General features: G+C 40.4%; 1 protein-coding gene across 1 annotated transcript in view; it reads right to left on the minus strand.

Annotated features, from left to right (window-relative positions):
* The window catches only part of NXPE3 (neurexophilin and PC-esterase domain family, member 3), a 17,448-nt gene extending 490 nt beyond the window's left edge, over nucleotides 1-16,958 (minus strand). The window contains exons 1-5 of the mRNA XM_009084714.1: nucleotides 16,866-16,958; nucleotides 6,875-7,635; nucleotides 4,725-4,798; nucleotides 917-1,123; nucleotides 1-46 (exon numbers count right to left, since the gene is read on the minus strand). The exon at nucleotides 1-46 is cut by the window's left edge and continues 490 nt beyond it. Of these exons, the coding sequence (XP_009082962.1) occupies nucleotides 1-46; nucleotides 917-1,123; nucleotides 4,725-4,798; nucleotides 6,875-7,635; nucleotides 16,866-16,958 (1,181 nt within the window). The remainder of the gene's footprint in view (nucleotides 47-916; nucleotides 1,124-4,724; nucleotides 4,799-6,874; nucleotides 7,636-16,865) is intronic.
* Nucleotides 16,959-17,328: the final 370 nt, after the last annotated feature.

Consider the following 17,328-nt stretch of genomic DNA (forward strand, 5'->3'; position numbering starts at 1 on the left):
TAAGGGCCCACGTTCTTAGGACTCCCCAGGTTAAATTCCACTAGATCTGAAAACCCAAGAGCAAGCATTAGTGGAAGATGACATAAGAGATTAAAACTATCAACAAGATGCTAGGGCCATAGGACAAAAGTAGCAGAGGTAAGGAAATCTGAACATAATTCTAAAAACTCTATAAAATTAAACAGAAGATGAGCACCTTTTTTCAGAGTGGAGTTTATGGGTGTTGAAATTTATAAGAGAGCACACTTGAACTTCACAATGCTGTCAATGCCTTTTCCAAGTTTCCCAAACTATTTCGCTCTCTCTTGTAAAAAGAAATTTTCCAACTCGTCATTGCTGCCCTATGAATCCAGTGTTCACAACTTCTAGCAACTTTAGGACCCCATAAAATGTAAAGATTACCTCAATTTCTAGGCATTAAGGAGTCTCAAAGTATGTATTCCAACACGATTGAACTGCTTTAGGGGAAAGGGATGAGGGAGGGAGGAATATCTAATTGGCTACTGAAATACTGTTATTTAAGTAAAAATAAGGGAAAGGGCCCCAAACCTACAAACAGTAAAGAAAGTAGTTTGCTACTTCATTCCAAAATTAATCCTGTGACTGTGATGCTGCCTTACAGAGGCACCCTAAGTGACTTCTGCCCTGGCTTCTAGGCCACCTTATCTCGCAGCCACAGTTGTCTTTTACAAAGCCAACTTTGCAGATATCTTGTGACCCCATTTCCAAGGCCTACGTGTTTCTAGTGTTGGCTCAAACATTTGATTAATTGTCTGGCAGGACTTCTGAGGTTTTGTCTTTCCTCTTCCTTTGTTTTGTCATTGACACTCGGTAAGATCACCTCGGTGCCCGAGATGTGAAAAATAAAGCCTTGCAAAGGTCTTTAAGGACAAAACCAAATTAAAAAAGAAATAACCTGGAACAAATGCTGTCAGATATTGAAACCACTGACGTATTGTAGAGTCTCCAAACAAGTGGATTACTTTTCCTTGCAAGCACTCAATTATATCATCTGAATTGTTAAAATTATGGATCCGGTGTGTCCTGGATCTCCACTGGTCTTCATAATAATAACCAGAAGGAGAAGCTGTGGGATCTTCAGCTCTGTCCACACTGCTAGAATCTGGAAGAGAAAAATTCTTTGAAAGGAACATACAACAAAACCAACCTCCATAATCTACAGGGATATATATGAACATCTTTCTGAGTTTAAAGCAAGAAAGTATTATGTATCAATGTGCTGGGTTTGGCTGGGGTAGAGTTACTTTTCTTCACAGTGGCTAGTAGAGGACTGTGTTTTGGATTTGTGCTGGAAACAGTGTTGATAATTCATGGATGTTTTTGTTGCTGCTGAGCAGAGCTTACACAGAGCCAAAGCCTCTTCTGCTTCTTGTACCACCCCACCAGCAAGTGGGCTGGGGGTGCACAAGGAGCTGGGAGGGGATACAGCCGGGACAGCTCACCCCAAAGGGATATCCCACACCATATGGCATTATGCTCAGCATATAAACTGGAGGAAGAAGGAGGAAGGGGGGGATGTTTGGAGTGATGGCATTTGTCTTCCCAAGTAACCATTATGCGTGGTGGAGCCCTCTGCTTTCCTGGTGACATCTGAACACCTGCCTGCCGTGGGGAAGTGGTAAACGAATTCCTTGTTTTGCTTTGCTTGTGTGCATGGCTTTTGCTTTCCCTCTTAAACTGTCTTTATCTCAACCCATGAGTTCCCTCACTTTTACCCTTTCAACACTCTCCCCTATTCCACCGTGGGGTGGTGAGTGGGCAGCTGGGTTCTCCTTGGTTGCTGGCTGGGATTAAACAACAACCACATAGATGCATCGCATTTCTGTAAGCCCAAGTATTTCACTCCCTATTTCTGCAGCAAAACCCAGCAACTGCTGACAGGGTTGGTTGAACAACTACAGTTTAACTTGGAGCATCTTCCTGCAGCCTGGGCCGGCCCCAGAGCCGCAGCGCACTGCTGCCCTCTAGCGACCGCCCGCGGCAGCTCCGCGCAGCGCATCGACCCCGAGGGCACAACCTGACACCACTCAGGCAAACCCAGAACAAACCCCCCCAAAAAAAACACCCTAAAAATATCCGTATATGGAATACGGAATAACACATACACGGAAACTCCTTCTCCAACCATATGTGCTGGAAGAGTGAAGTCTGAACCAAAGGGACTCCAGAACCAGAAAATGCTAGATTTCAAGCTATGACCAAGTATTTTATGTGTGTCCTTTGAATATGGTGATTATGAGAGTCTCTAATTACATGGATTTCATACTTTCTCTCTGCCAGCTAGTCCCTTTCCCTTTTACTGCCTGGGACAGGCAGACCCATGAGAAACAACTGCACACCAGGGAAGCTCTATTCTGTAGGACATCTATTTAACTTGCAGAAGTTGGGAAATAACTTGCAAGCAAAGGCCAGAGATTATGGGAAGAGAGGCTGCAATCTCATAGGTATGTCAGCCAAACACTGCCATATTTCTCTTAGTAACCAGTGTGATATTTGTAACATCAAACTTCCACGAGTTTTTTTCAGGTGCCTCCTTTGCCACTTGTGTATTCAAACACCTAAACTGAACAAGAACAGAGATCTCTGGCACAAACACCAGCTGCATGGAGCAGATATGTCCAGCTGTTTAACACTAACCCACCTTGGTATTAAGAACAGTCCCTGCTCTGTCACAGCTTACGGCTGTTTGATAAAACACACATTGTCATGGCCAAAATCATGCCAGGGACCATTCTAACTATGTAAAAGTACATTCCAGGGCCCAGAGCATCCTCTGGGAGATGCTTCATTGTAACACAGGTATAGTCAAACTCCAAACACTCAAAAAATCTGATCATAAGCATCTTTAAACACCCATTCCTAACAGGCATTTTTTGTCACACTGTTTCTATACAATATTCACTGTGTGTTGCACTTAGTAAATATTAACTGTAGAGGTTAGAGGATGTTAACCTCCTTAGACCTCACAGGAACACTGTGAAAAGCAAACTACTATTATGTTTGTGCAACACAAACAGTACAATCATGAGTACCACAGGAAAAAAAAATTCACAGAATTTTGTCTTTGGATGATTCTTTAAATCAGACAAAAGGGACAATGAAGGAAGTGAAAAACACCCAATTAGTAATGTAGACTCATCCAATATGTATGAAACAGGAAACCTACAGAGAAAAGAAAAAAAAGCCTTCCTATGGTCATGTAATTAAAGACTAATTTATAATGTGAATGCACAGCCTTAGTTTGTTTGATCCTAAGTTTTGATGTAAAAATATTTCCGTTTTTTACCTTTTAAATGGATTCTTTGGCTATACATATAGACATAAAAATGGCAATAGAACAACTTTTTGATGCCTCACAGTAAATCAGCATTTGATATCTTTGTATAGCATCATCCCAGTTTTGGTCTAGAATTCAGAAAGCTGAATGGAGTGACAGCTCCAATCTGTAGTTACAAACCAGGGATAGAAATAAAAGCTTGTATTTCAAAAAAATAAACTTTTAAAAAACTTGATCTACATTTACCCACACACAGAAAAACACAACAGCAGAACAATGAATTTGAATGTGCTATCAACCCTAACAAATCCATACATTCATGATCACTATACCAGTGCATTAAGCTTATTTATTCAAGGACTGCTGTTCTTGAAAGGAATTTCCCTGAGGAATACTGTGCTACTCTTATCAACCCTTTTTTAAGGGTTGATAACATTCCTGGCATTATGCCCCAGGAAATGTAGACAGGCTTTGATCATTCATAGCTCCAGGAAGAAGGGTGACATAATCAAATCTCAAAATTGCAGCAGTTTCTGTGAGGAAATAAACAAGATTTAAAAAAGCAACCAAACACATCATCTAAAGAATCTGGAGGAAGCAAAGTGCGTGGCAGGGGGGATACTGCTAGCCTAGTAGCAGCACTCTGTTTATTCAGGGAACAGTAAAACTAGAAGCAAGAAATGCTGTAGACTGTTTTCTGTAAAGGCTTTATTGCTCAGGTCAGGAACTCTACCTTAAAAGTCTTCTACGAGCTTATGGAAAAAAAACCATCCGAAAAGCTTTCAATTCAGAAGTTATTCTCTGTGTATCCCATTTTATGCAGGTTTTTTAGAGGCATCAAAAGCTTGCACATGGATATGAATGAGATAAAACTGCTCAATTTAATCTAGTAGAGACTGTCTTTGTTCTGTTTTCAGATTGGGCACAGAACAGTTAGGTTCTGGTCCACAGCAGTAGGTTCTGACATCCTGTGGTAACAGCAGTAATAGTAATACTTAAATGAGAATTGTCAAAATATGTTAGACAAAGTTCTTCACAAGGAAAGAAATTAAGAACCACCGCACAGTTGTTTTAGCTAGATTGAGAGATTGGTAAGCAGTTACTCTAAGACATTTTACAGCTATGAGTAAATGCCGGGGGTGGGGAAAAAGACACTTTTGGCAAGAGAACACACATCTCTTTTTAAATTTTTTTTTTTGCCTAAAAATTCCATTTATGTATGCAATTTTATAAAAAAAATTGTTATTAGTACTGAACTTATATTACAGCTAACACCCAAGAGCCTTTGTATTCTCAATACAAATCTAAAATTCATTTCTATTTCATGCTATGAAAACAAACAAATCAATTATTATCTGATGCCTGTTATTCTTTTCATAAATTTAATTATTAATTACAAACAAGAGTCTTATGAAGTTCACTTTACCTGTAAGTGCGTTGGGCTTTACAATGACTGAATCAGGTCCACTGGAGAGTATTGGCCTTTTGATATTCACATTACTTGAACAAAAAATAAACATAATCACATTTGCAAAATTTACTGTAAAATTCAAAGGCAATATTAATTCAATTTTTTCTTAATCCACTTCAAATAAGCACACAATACTCACACTAAGACTTTTCTTATGTTTACTTCTATAGCTGCATTCATTCTGTACTAATTTCCTAGAGACCACTATCACTATTCTGAATCCAAACTAAGAATTTCATAGCACTAAGACACAAATCTTGTGCACACTTTTACTGACACAAATCTCGAGAAAGCTCTCAAGCTATCAGACATCTGCAAGAAGCTTTGGGGATATTTACCACAGTAATGTCCCAGCTTGTAGGATGTGTGGAGACAAACCACTGAAAGGATATGGTGCTTCAGCAGCAGCTCCCAGCTCTGCCAGCTCCCTATAGGTGCTTATCCCTGCAGATACCTCTGTTGAGGTAGTTGCTGCGTCCAGCCCTTGTGATCCCACAGCCTGCTCCACAGCACAGCAGAGCTTGTGGCTGTCCAGCACCACCACCACAAGCAGCTCTGGCTCTAGGCTAGGCTAGTCATGGTGTGTCCTGCCTCAGGGGGAGAGGGTGGTACCAGCCCACGTCCAACCAACTGCAGAGATCTGCAGCAAAAAGGTCTTCCAGCAGGACAGCAATTTGCTAAACAAAGAAACATAACTCATCCTCTTAAGCACCAAGAGACCTCAGAAGTGCTTGTTAGTGGACATCAGTGAATCCTGATCCTTTTGTGTTGGGCACATATATATCACTACCGTGCAGCTGTGACAGATGCAGAAGTTTAATACTAAGCCCTTATTCTGTCTTTCGCTACTCTTTTGAAGAGAATTCTTGCCTAATGTTTTACTTCATTTAAGAATTAAACTATTTTAATTTCTATAAGCCATTTCACTTCAGTCAAGGGTCTCAGAGCTGAATGAAATGAACAAATGAAATCACCCCAAACAAAAAAAAAAAAAAAAAAAAAAAAAAAAAAAAAAAAAAAAAAAAAAAAAAAAAAAAAAAAAAAAAAAAAAAAAAAACCATTTGGAAATACCACCAATAAATATAAGACAGATTTTAAAGCTGAACTGCCAGAGGCACAGACACTCAAAAGACCCACTTACAAACTTCATAAGAAAGAACAAAATAAAACAGTTCTGCTGATATTTACTTTTGATTTCTGGTCTTCATTACAAACATGCTCTTTCCTAAATAAACTATTTGGAGCTGCTGCTCTAAAATCTTTTGCAATTTAGGCCTCAAGTGAACATACTGCTCAAAGACTTTCCTTCAACACTCTGTTGGAGCAAGACAGTAACCTACAACTACAACTGTGACACCATACAGTAGTTAGCTTTGTCTAATTTCAGCTGAGGGTATATACAGAAGCAGTTCTGTCACATCTACCCTGACACTGAGATGGTTTGGGTTTTTTTAAATGCTGAATGCAGAAGAAAAAGATGACTGTGAAACTAATTTAGTTTGACACTTGAAATAACACGCACCAATCATTTCTCCTTGCACAGGTATTGCTCAGAGGTTTGTTCTAACCAGGTGTTTTCCTCATGACTGACTTAAAATTATTCCTAAGATCTGAAAGTCATGCCGGGCAACGAGGAACACATTGCATTACATCTGAGATCACTTGTAAGGGGAACAAAAGCCATTGGTAATTTGTGTTAAAATAAGCCTAAAACCTGGACCCTCTTTAGGTAATTCAGATTTGACCGCAAAAGCATTGCTATTGATATTGCAAGTGTAGGTGTGGAAACAAAAACTGAGGAAACAGTGCCCCAAAACACCACCCAATTTAGACAGCACTGTGCACCAGGACTGAACTCAAAGCACAGAGAAAAATACATGCCAAGTTTCTATAGTTTAAGATTGCTAAGATTTTTTCATAGCTGAATGGAGGGGAAGAGATTATTCAACAAGTCACATCACACACCTGCTCCTGCAGACACACTCCTCCTCTAAGGCAACGTGTCATACTTAAACAATAAGCCAAAGTTTGTATTAAAAAACCACAAACCAACAACATACCAAAACAACTTGACTAAGTACACATAGATTCAACAACATACGTACCTTTGGAAAAAGAGGCTTTCCTCTTGTGTCACCAGACCTTTTAGATATCCACCTTTGGCATGGCTGATTCGGCTGGCACAGGACAGTTTTCGAGGCTTGTAACAGAACCATGGCTCGCCCGTGTAGAGATCGGTGAAGTTACAGACTGGGAGATCTCCAGGCAAGCAAACATTGCACTCGGTAGTTTCTGAATACCTCCCAGACTTGAATGAGCTTTTGAAATAGACCCTGTCTGGCCTTTCTTCACGTAAACGCAGGAGGACTTGGATTGCTTCACTCGGATGGACAAGTGACACAGACACTTTGACCTCTCCTGGCCAAAGCAAGGTAAAGAAGACTTTGTAAAGGCCATTATGACAATCTACAATCCTTCCAGCTGCTCCAGCTTTCAGCAGAGGAGAGTGAATTCGTGCCTGTAGGTAGTCTCCACCATACTGCTTGGGTTTTCCTTGGAAATCCTTCATACGAACAAGTACCTCTAACTGATCACCCACCTTGAAAGAGCTGCTGGAATTTACAATCACAAAGTCACTACGTGTAGGATCAGTGCTTTGTGCAAAGGCAATTTTGCCATCAGGGGGTTTTGGCCACTGTATTGCAGCAAGCAATGATTCCTGTTCCTCTTGTTCTCTTTTGGACAAAGTCTGTTGCTTATAATCACAGTAAGGCTTCCTGGTAGTTTTGGTTGTCTGTGATAGAGAATGCTGGACATTGTTTTCCGTTATCCAATTTGATCCCAAAATTGTGTCATCATCCAGGTGCTGGGGAGAAAAAAGATTACCTGAAACCCTGCTATGAAATGAAACCCTATGAGTAACAGATGCTCTGTCAGGAAATGATCCCAAGAACTGGGCTTAGCTTTACAGAGCTTTGAACCTCACCAAATGAAGCAGCTTCACTAGAAGACACAAATCTATTGCTTTGACTGTGGGATTTCCAAGGAAACAGGTTGGCAACCTGTGGTTACCCTGCTTTGCCAAAAGGCTTTTATATAGATCAGCTCCAATATTTTCTGTGGCAGTATTCTGGCTACCAGTATATTCTGTAAATATCAGCAATGTGAAAAAAAAATTTTCAAAAAGTACATTGTAACTCATGTTTCATTTTCTTCTGTACTAACATTTTAGCACCATGAGTTCTAATAGCTGCTTAATGTAATGCAAGGAAATAGGGTTTCTTTGAAACATCACACTGCAGATGAAGCTGATGCACCCCTTGCACATGCCTTCTAGAGAAGTCTGCTGCATGTAGCAGCTGCAGCCATTTATCTGGTCACACTCACATCACTTCTCTAATTATCTGAAATGTGTCTTTCCCTGAAAAATACAGATTGAAATAAAAAAACAAAAAATGGATGCTTCAAGGACAATGAATTCATGAGTCAGTAAGCAAGTAGAGTAGTAGGACAAGCTAGGACTAAGAGGCAAAGAAATTATTTGGCAGAATCACAGCATCCTCAGAGTTGGAAAGAACCCACAGGGATCACTGAGTCCAACTCCTAGCCCTGCACAGGACATCCCTGAGAATGACACCATGTGCCTGAGAGCATAATCAAAAGGATTCTTAAACTTGGTCAGCCTTGGTGCTGTGACCCCTTCCCTGGGGAGCTGTTCCAGTGCCCAACCATCCTCTGGGTGAAGAATCTTTTTCTCATACCTAACTTGAACTTCCCCTGACACAACTTCAACCCATTAACCTCAGGTCCTGTCACATTTGTTTATGCATAAGATCTATATACAGCTGCTTCTAGCACCAAATGGAACGGCAAGTCAAACATCCTCTAATTCACACAAGTGTTTAAAAACTAAAATAGTTACAAAAAATGCTGGATTAAAGGAGGGGTCTTCTGCTGTCACTTGACACCAGTGTCCAAAACTGTATTTTCATGCAAATGACTGCAGAGATACCATCTTCTTCACGACATCACACCAGTTTGCAGATTTGCATTAGGAAAATTTTTAAAATAGCAGTCTAAGACTCCTGAGCTACCCAAATCCAAATTACCCTTCAAATATGTACAAAATCAGCAGTTAATGTGCAATTTCAGGTGTGTATAGTAGAATTAATCCATATTTCTATTTAATAAAGAAGAAAAATTGTTTTTCAAGCAAAGGTTAAAATTATACACTGTACCATTCACATAGCATCAGAAAATATGCTAGTTTAGATTTGAAAGATTGCTAAAACTTCAAACTATGCTATTTAGAATCATAGAATCATCAAGGCTGGGGAAGACCTCTAAGATCATAGAGTCTAACCATTAGCCTGCCACTGCTGTAACTCCTAAACCCTAAACAATATCCTCCAGTGCCAGATCTGGACACCTCTTAAACATTTCCATGGATGGAAATGAAAACTCCACCACCTCCTGAGCAATCTGTTCCAGTGCCTGACCATCCTAACAGTGAAAAAGGTTTTCCTAACACCTAACCTGAATCTCCTCTGCCTCAGTTTATGACCATTCCCTCTAGTCCTCTCACTGCAGACACGGCAGAAGAGACCATCCCCCACCTCTCTACAACCTCCTTTCAGGTAGTTGCAGAGAGCAATGAGGTCACCCCTGAACTGACTCTTCTCAAGGCTAAACAAAAACAGTTCCCTCAGCCCTTCCTCGTACAATGTTTTCTAGACCTTTTCTGTGCCTCATTGCCCTTTGCTGGACTCACTCCAGTGCTTCAACGTCCTTTGTAAAGTGAGGGGCCCAAACCTGAACACAGCACTCGAGGTGTGGCCTCAGCAGTGCTGAATACAGAGGGTTGATCACTTCCCTAGTCCTGCTGGCCACACTATTCTTGATACAGGGCAAGATGCCATTGGCCTTCTTGGCCACCTGTGCACACTGTTGGTTCATAGTGAGCCACTGTCCACCAGCACTCCCAAATCCCTTTCTGAAGAACAACACTCTAGCCACTCCTCCCCCAGCCTGTAGCACTGCATGAGGTTGTTGCGTCCCAAGTGCAGGACCTGGCACTTTGCCTTGTTGAACCTCATGCAGCTGTCTGCAGCCTATTGATCAAGTTGGTTCTCAGGCACAGGAAATCTTTTAAAATATCACTGTACTTACCAATATCCTAGTGATTCCTGGTTACATCCTCCATAACTAACTGCTCAGTAATGTACTAAAATTCAGAGCACTTAAATGAAAGCCTTATTTAATGTTATAAACCTTTCTTAGTCCATTGAAATATCACCAGTATAATAAAGTCATCTGAACAACACTGAGATTCAACATACTTTTTTAGAAGAAAGGTAAACCTAACAAGCAATAGACATGCACAGGCTTTTGAAGCCTGTGAAGTAAGAAGCTGGTTTTGATCAGCTTAAGAGTAAGAGGATGAGCACATTAGGATGTAGGGTGGATACACAAAATCTTCTCTGTTTGATATCCATGGTAAGGACAAAACCTGGAACTAAATTGCTAATTGTAACTCTGAAATGTAAACTGACAGCTATACACAGATACACCAAATATCATTATCACAATGGAAGCTTTTGCTTCTGTTTTACATTTTCACCAAGGATTAAAAAAATTTTTCTGAAGGCCATCTGAGCCAATTTGTAGTTATTTTTGTTTTCCATCACAGCAAGGAAAACTGCAAATGCATGTTACTTTTATTAGTCCAGTAAATGTCAGCAAAGCTGTGAGTGAATAGGCACAGTTCTACTTTAAATCTTGCCTACATGCATTCTTGAATTAAGCCAAGCTTCTATTTTTGGGTACCTTCACAACTTCTTCCCTTCACTTGCTCATGCATATATATATAACACAGAAAATACTGCATGGAAATATATTTGTAAAGTTTTCTATATATTTTGATGCATCCAAGAAGCAGGTAACAATGTCTCAGTCAGCAAAAATAAAGCATTTTCCCAAGGAGGGGTGCAGGGGGGAGAATGTGTATTTGATTAATTGGTGTGTTCAGTGTAAGCTCTTTAGAGAATCACAGAATCATAGAACCAACCAGGTTGGAAAAGACCTCAAAGATCATCAAGTCCAACCCTACCATGGTTACTAGACCATGGCACTAAGTGCCACATCCAGTCTCATCCAGAAAACCTCCAGGGATGGTGAATCCACCACCTCCCTGGGCAGCCCATTCCAATGTCTGATCACTCTCTCTGTAAAAAGTTTCTTTCTAATATCCAAACTAAACCTCCCCTGGCAGAGCTTGAGTCTGTGCCCTGTTGTCCTCCTGCTGGTTGCCTGGGAGAAGAGATCAAACCCCACCTGACTCCAACCTCCTTTCAGGGAGTTGTAGAGGGTGATAAGGTCTCCCCTGAGCCTCCTTTTCTCCAGGCTGAACACCCCCAGCTCCCTCAGCCTCTCCTCATAGCACTTGTGCTCGAGTCCCTTCACCAGCCTCGTTGCTCTTCTCTAGACCTGCTCCAGCACTTCAATATCCCTCCTGAACTGAGGGACCCAGAACTGCACACAGTATTCAAGGTGTGGCCTCACCAGAAAGTTCAATTTCAGTTGGTTCTTTAATGGTTGGTACTTCGGCTCAGGGGGGCATGGGAAAAGTAAGCCCTTTCAAACTAAGAAGAGAGATGGCTACCTAAAACAGCCTTAAAAACAGATGTATCACTGTTTTTAAACTTCTATAAATTTCTTCAGGATTTTTAACCCAGTCTTCCTATCAGAGATGTAGAAGATGCCGTTTACAGCCTAAATAGTCTTTCTGAAGTCTTTCCAAGGGTATACCTGTATTTTTCAGTGGAAAAGAATGCAGGGGACACTAAGCCAACAAACTCCATCAGCAAACAGAACATAGTTCGATGTCTCCAAATCGGTCCATTTACAGAGTTTTTTTAGTAAAGCACAAGGCCACAGCTCTTCACTTGTATGCAGCTGAGGTCAAGGACACGCAGTGTCACTTCAACTCAAACACCTCCAGGTTATGACCCAATAAGCAGTGCTCTAATTCTCCAGCCCTATGGATACACAAGGCCTGCCCTGAGGCAAATTAATAGCTTAGTTTGTCCCCACTCCATTTCCTACTCCCTCTTTCACTGGCATTTCCAAATCTCTCTGGCTCCTCTTCATTAAGTTGTCATAGACTGCAGAACTGTGAGCTTTCTATTGCAGTTAGTAGCCAAAGCTAAATAAAAATTCTTTAAGAAAAACAGATAAAGAGCATTTCTCAAGACTGCTCTTCCTTTATGATGCAGATTCTTTTACTTTTGGCTAGTCTCCATGTTGAATAACACTTGCCCTGCTTTGCATATTTCCATATATACTCCAATCAAGGTGTCATACATTTTGAGTGCAATTCCCAAGGGGCTTTGTTTGTTTGCTGGGTTTGTTAGAGGGGTTTTTGTTAGTGTGTGTGTGAAGATAACTGAGGGTAAAAAGAAAACAGATACTCCCACACACAATAGCATCTAGGGGAACTAAATGGAGAGTGGAGCAGAGTGGAGTGCTTTGCTTATTTCTATATATACTCCAATCAAGGTGTCATACATTTTGAGTGCAATTCCCAAGGGGCTTTGTTTGTTTGCTGGGTTTGTTAGAGGGGTTTTTGTTAGTGTGTGTGTGAAGATAACTGAGGGTAAAAAGAAAACAGATACTCCCACACACAATAGCATCTAGGGGAACTAAATGGAGAGTGGAGCAGAGTGGAGACACTGTGGTCAGGCTCTGTCAAAACACTTGCAGAGGAGGGAACTCAGTGGTACTTTCTAGATGACAAAGAGCACAGCAGCTGAAAACCAAGGGAGATAAAGGAAGATGGCCTCTTGTTTCATCAGCAATTGAGAAATCCCTCTCCTGGACTGATGCATGTCCCCATCCCAAGGTTATCTCAGGTACTGCACTGAGATATGCACCTCCAAAGTATGACCACCCCTCACTGAGTCATATGTATGACTAGAGTTTTGTTGGGGTTTTTTTTTTATCATTACTATCTTTTATTTGTTGTGCTTTGAAGTTATCCAGAAGTCAAATGTGACCATAAAGTAATTTAATGGATGTCTGCCAAGTAACACAAGCAGGACCAAACAGATTACATGTCAATTAACCACAAACAAATCCACAAGCAATTCTGATGCATTAGAGATGTCATAAAAAGGAAAAAAGGTAGCTGTATTTTCATGAGAACTAATGGAAGTTTCAGCTCAACTACTCAGCTTTTGGCATTCTCACTGCCAGCTAAGCAAAAATTAGATACGACACATAGATCAAGCCAGACACTAATGCTCTTCAAGATATTCTAAAGGGTCACAGAGTACTTAGTTAGATCTGCAATGAACATCTGTCTTCAGTTAAACACCATAAAGCAGGTGGCTGATGAAAATGTTGAGTATTTCAACTGCCGCTGAAAAGGTGGAACTCCAGCTCAAAGCCCAGTATCTTCCACCATCTGTAACTCTTGGCTTGGCCTAGTAGATTTGGAACAGTTGCCATAAATCTGCCTAAGTCAGTATCATTAGAGCAGGAAATATCACAGGAGATTCCCAGACAACAGGCATGGTGAGGAAAAAAGTGCCAGTTTGCCCAGTGAAAAGTCTGAACTTATGCAGCAGACAACATCTGAAACTGAACAAATACCAGTTACTGAAAGGTCAGTCATCTTATTTTCAATAATTTTACACTCCAGGTGCTTTATTCATATTTGTTGTCTATGACAGACATGAGATTGGTTCACTGTCCTTACTGTCTCACAGCACTGAGTGGGTGCCAAACTACTCCAAGTATCCAAGCCAATCCTAAAAAGCCATCACCCGACAGACAAATGTTCCAGCAGTAACCTGAATAAGATGAAGTTATCTTTTGTAGGCACCTGCAATTTAGCAGCAAAAATAAAAAAATCCTTCTTACAGAGTTCTTTAGTTCAGTTTCACCTGTCTGATTTCACACACCATTATGATTTCATACACCATTACTTCATTCTGGCAAGACACTTCCTTCCTCCCCGTACACTCTCTTTCCTAAGTGCTTTTAAATAAAAGAGTGCTCACAACCAATCCTGAAGTGGTTCTGTCACTCTAAAGGCAATTGGTACAAATACATAAATTCTGCTGTATCCTAAAGATGTGATATTTGGCAACATCCTGATACCTCACAAAAATTATTGAACCTTTTATCTGTCTGGCTCTCTCCACCAAAAAAAATTAAAATAAAAATAAATTTATTCCAGAGTTATAATGCAGTGTTCAACTGTGGACCTCAAGGGAGCAATTAAGCCATACTAAAAAGCAAAGTAAACAATAAGCTGGCTATTGAATGCTTTGTGGACAGCTTGATTTTTTAATTTTATTTTTTTTTAAACACAAGGTAAGAAAAGCAAAGTTCTGATACAGGTAGGACTATTGAGAGGGTATCATTAGTAGCTTAAGAAAGTAAGAGGGAACATTACAACATGAAATAGTATAAAATTCTAAAAAGAAAAAGTGGGAAGGCTAGTTGGGGAGTAGTTGACAATTGCTTTAGACAGCTAGGTTAGATGATTTGGGGATGAGAAGCACGTCTGTTGCATTTAAAAATACATTTTCAACAGTAACCAACAACAAGCCCTCCTTCCAGAGCCTGAACAGATTTGGTTACAGATATTCTGTGAAAGCTTTCTAAGGCTTTTTCTGGCTTTGAGCTCTGACCAAAAAGAATCAGCCTAGACAGCTGTACTAGACTGCCTGGAAATCCGTGACAAAGACAAACACTAGAGCTGGTCCATTCAGAACAGTCAAGACAACAAATGGGGTTAGAGCTGCATGTTATGGTGTTAAGATTTAGCAGCAACAAAATACTGAATGAAGTTTTAAATAGAAAAAAAGCCACGTAGATACTTATGAATAGTGGCAAGAAAAAGCACAGAGTGAACGCTCATGTTGCATTTTCCCTTCCGTTTTTGAAGCTCTGCCTGAGCTATTTTCTCTAAGAAACACAATTTTAACAAAGAAAGGAAATAGTCTAACATTCAAAATATCAACACTCCTTATACAACATCCTAGGCCAGAGAAAACCACCCCAAAACCACAGAAAGAGACAACAAAAGAAAAGTTGCCTTCTATGTTACACAAAAAAAAAATCATGCTAACTTGAACCAATGGTTAATCACACACAGTATTTTGATTGTGAACAGTTTTCAACAGCAGCTATATGGGCTAAAATTACAGACCAAACATGTTGCAATGTTTCCCCCTAAAGGCTTAATCCAGTTTCTGGCACTTAGCGGCTGAGAGATTTCTTGAACACTAGGATGGACATCTTTAACATTTAGTATCCCCTAATGGACTTTTCTTCTGCAGATTCATCCAGATTTTTTTTAATATATGCTTTTAGCAGCAACACAGTCTTACTGCAAGGATTTCTGCAGCTTTGCTACAATCCATGAAAAAGCATTCCTCCTTCTTTCAAAATCAGCTTCTGCAGTTTTTATTTAATGTCTCCAGTAGTACTGGAATAGGTACCAAAAATCATTCTTCAGTTATTGGTCCTGTGTCACTTGTGATGTTAGACCTCTCAAACATCTTCCTTACCCTTATGTAATCCTCTTCCAATTCAACTGTATCTTTCTGGGGGTGAAGGGACTTTACAGCCCCTCTTTTAGATCATTTCATTTACGCCTCACTAGCCAGGAGGAATTACAACTGCAAGCAGGATATCCACAACTTGAAAGCATAAAAAAATTAATGATTGGCTCACATGCATAAAATACAGCTATAATTTAACAAGGTGTGTAGGCTAAGCATGCCACACTGAACACCTGGCCAGGTGAAATGCTACAGCTAGGACAACAGGCCCAAGCCACAGTTGACTTACTGATGAATCCTGTACTTCTTGTGCTTGATGCCCTTTAGTGTTAGTTAACTAAACCACTGAAAGTAGATACATAGTAACACACATGCATAGGCTATATATCTGTCTGCAAAGTATTTCCAAGGCCATGCCCCTCTGCAAGATATCTTAGGAAACTCCACCACCCATGCCCTGGGCTCTGGCCAAGCCCCAGCCTGAGTTAGTCAGAGGGGAGTACCACCAGGTGTTACCTGCACAAACCACAAAAAACTGCAAGTTATTTTTAGCTTGCTGATTCGGCCTGTAAAAGCTGGACCCTCTAGCCACTACTTTGGACACCTCACCTACGAGTGGACACACTGTGTAGGACTTTCCAGTTGCTGGGGGAGGCTCTCCAAATCCTCACTGCCCCCAGGGGCTCCCCAGTGACTGGGGATCTGGATGATGATAAGGTATTAGGGCAATGAGTGATATATCTTAATCACTATTCTTTCTTGTATGGAGTAATGATTAGGTTCATTACCTTGCTTATTGTGTTTGCTGTTTGGGCTGCTTGAATTAGAACTTTGTAAACTAACTGTATAAATAATTGCATTATTCATTTTTCTAGTATCTTAAACACCAATAGTAAAATAAGTCTATTCTTTTCGTTGGTGTCTGTGTCATTTCTGTTGCCCCTGTCAAATTAGCAGAACACCAGATAGACAGCCAATGGGAAGGGTCAGCCTCCAGTGTTCCCTGAGTTGAATCCTCAGTGATTTTATTTGGCTGGTCTTTAATCTGCTGGTACTGGCAGTTTGAAAGCGCCACTTACTAAAGTGATAAGTAAAATGAAGAAATAGATAAGAAAATACTTACTAGCAGAAGATAAGTAAAATGAAGAAATGTCAGAAACAGAAGAGGGAAAAAGGGAAAGGCAAATAAAAGCTGCATCAGTACAGGCTAAAGGTCAACTGGCTAGCTAATAACTCTGCAGAAAAAGACCTATGGATTCCAGCAGACAGAAAACTGACTATGTGTCAATAGCACAGCTTTGTGGCAATGAATTAACAAGAGCATAACCAGCATATTGAGAAAGTGATAGTTTCCCTCAACTTGACCATGGTGAAATCATACCTAGAGCACTGTGCCTGGTTTTTGGATAACCCACACCAGAGTCTTTTCTGTGCTTCCAAGTTATAGCTACATGCTGTCAGTCACAAACTCAAAAGGAATAGGTGCTCAAGCCCTCTTGGAGAAAAAATAGGCTCCACTTACCTCTAACTGAAAAAAATTGTGGACCAGCACCACAATAGCCAGTACTGCCACAAAGAGGCAGAAGATCTGCAGTCTGAATGAGTCACGCCACATGGTCCATTCATGCCTTTCCCTCCCATGTTAGATGTTGCCATGATGTCCGTTCACCACAAACATGAATGTCATTTTGTCTCGCTAGTGCACACAAAAATTCAGTTGACTTCCACTTCATTCCTGCATTTACAAAAACTGTGTTAGGTTCTCAAAATATTATGAGAAGTCAAGTTTAAAACTGAAAGCATAAAAATGGTGGAACCTTGCAGGGCAATAATTGGTACAATAGAATGGTCAACATAGACTCTTTTTGTGGAACTAATCTGAACGGAACTGTCAATTATGTTACTTAATTTTCTAGGGCACATCAAGGTAAAACCTTACCATATAAAGCTGGTCACACCTGTAGTTCGTAAAAAAAAAAAAAGTT

Source organism: Acanthisitta chloris, unplaced genomic scaffold (genome assembly GCF_000695815.1).
Source record: "Acanthisitta chloris isolate BGI_N310 unplaced genomic scaffold, ASM69581v1 scaffold3321, whole genome shotgun sequence".
NCBI classification, from domain to species: Eukaryota; Metazoa; Chordata; class Aves; order Passeriformes; family Acanthisittidae; genus Acanthisitta; species Acanthisitta chloris.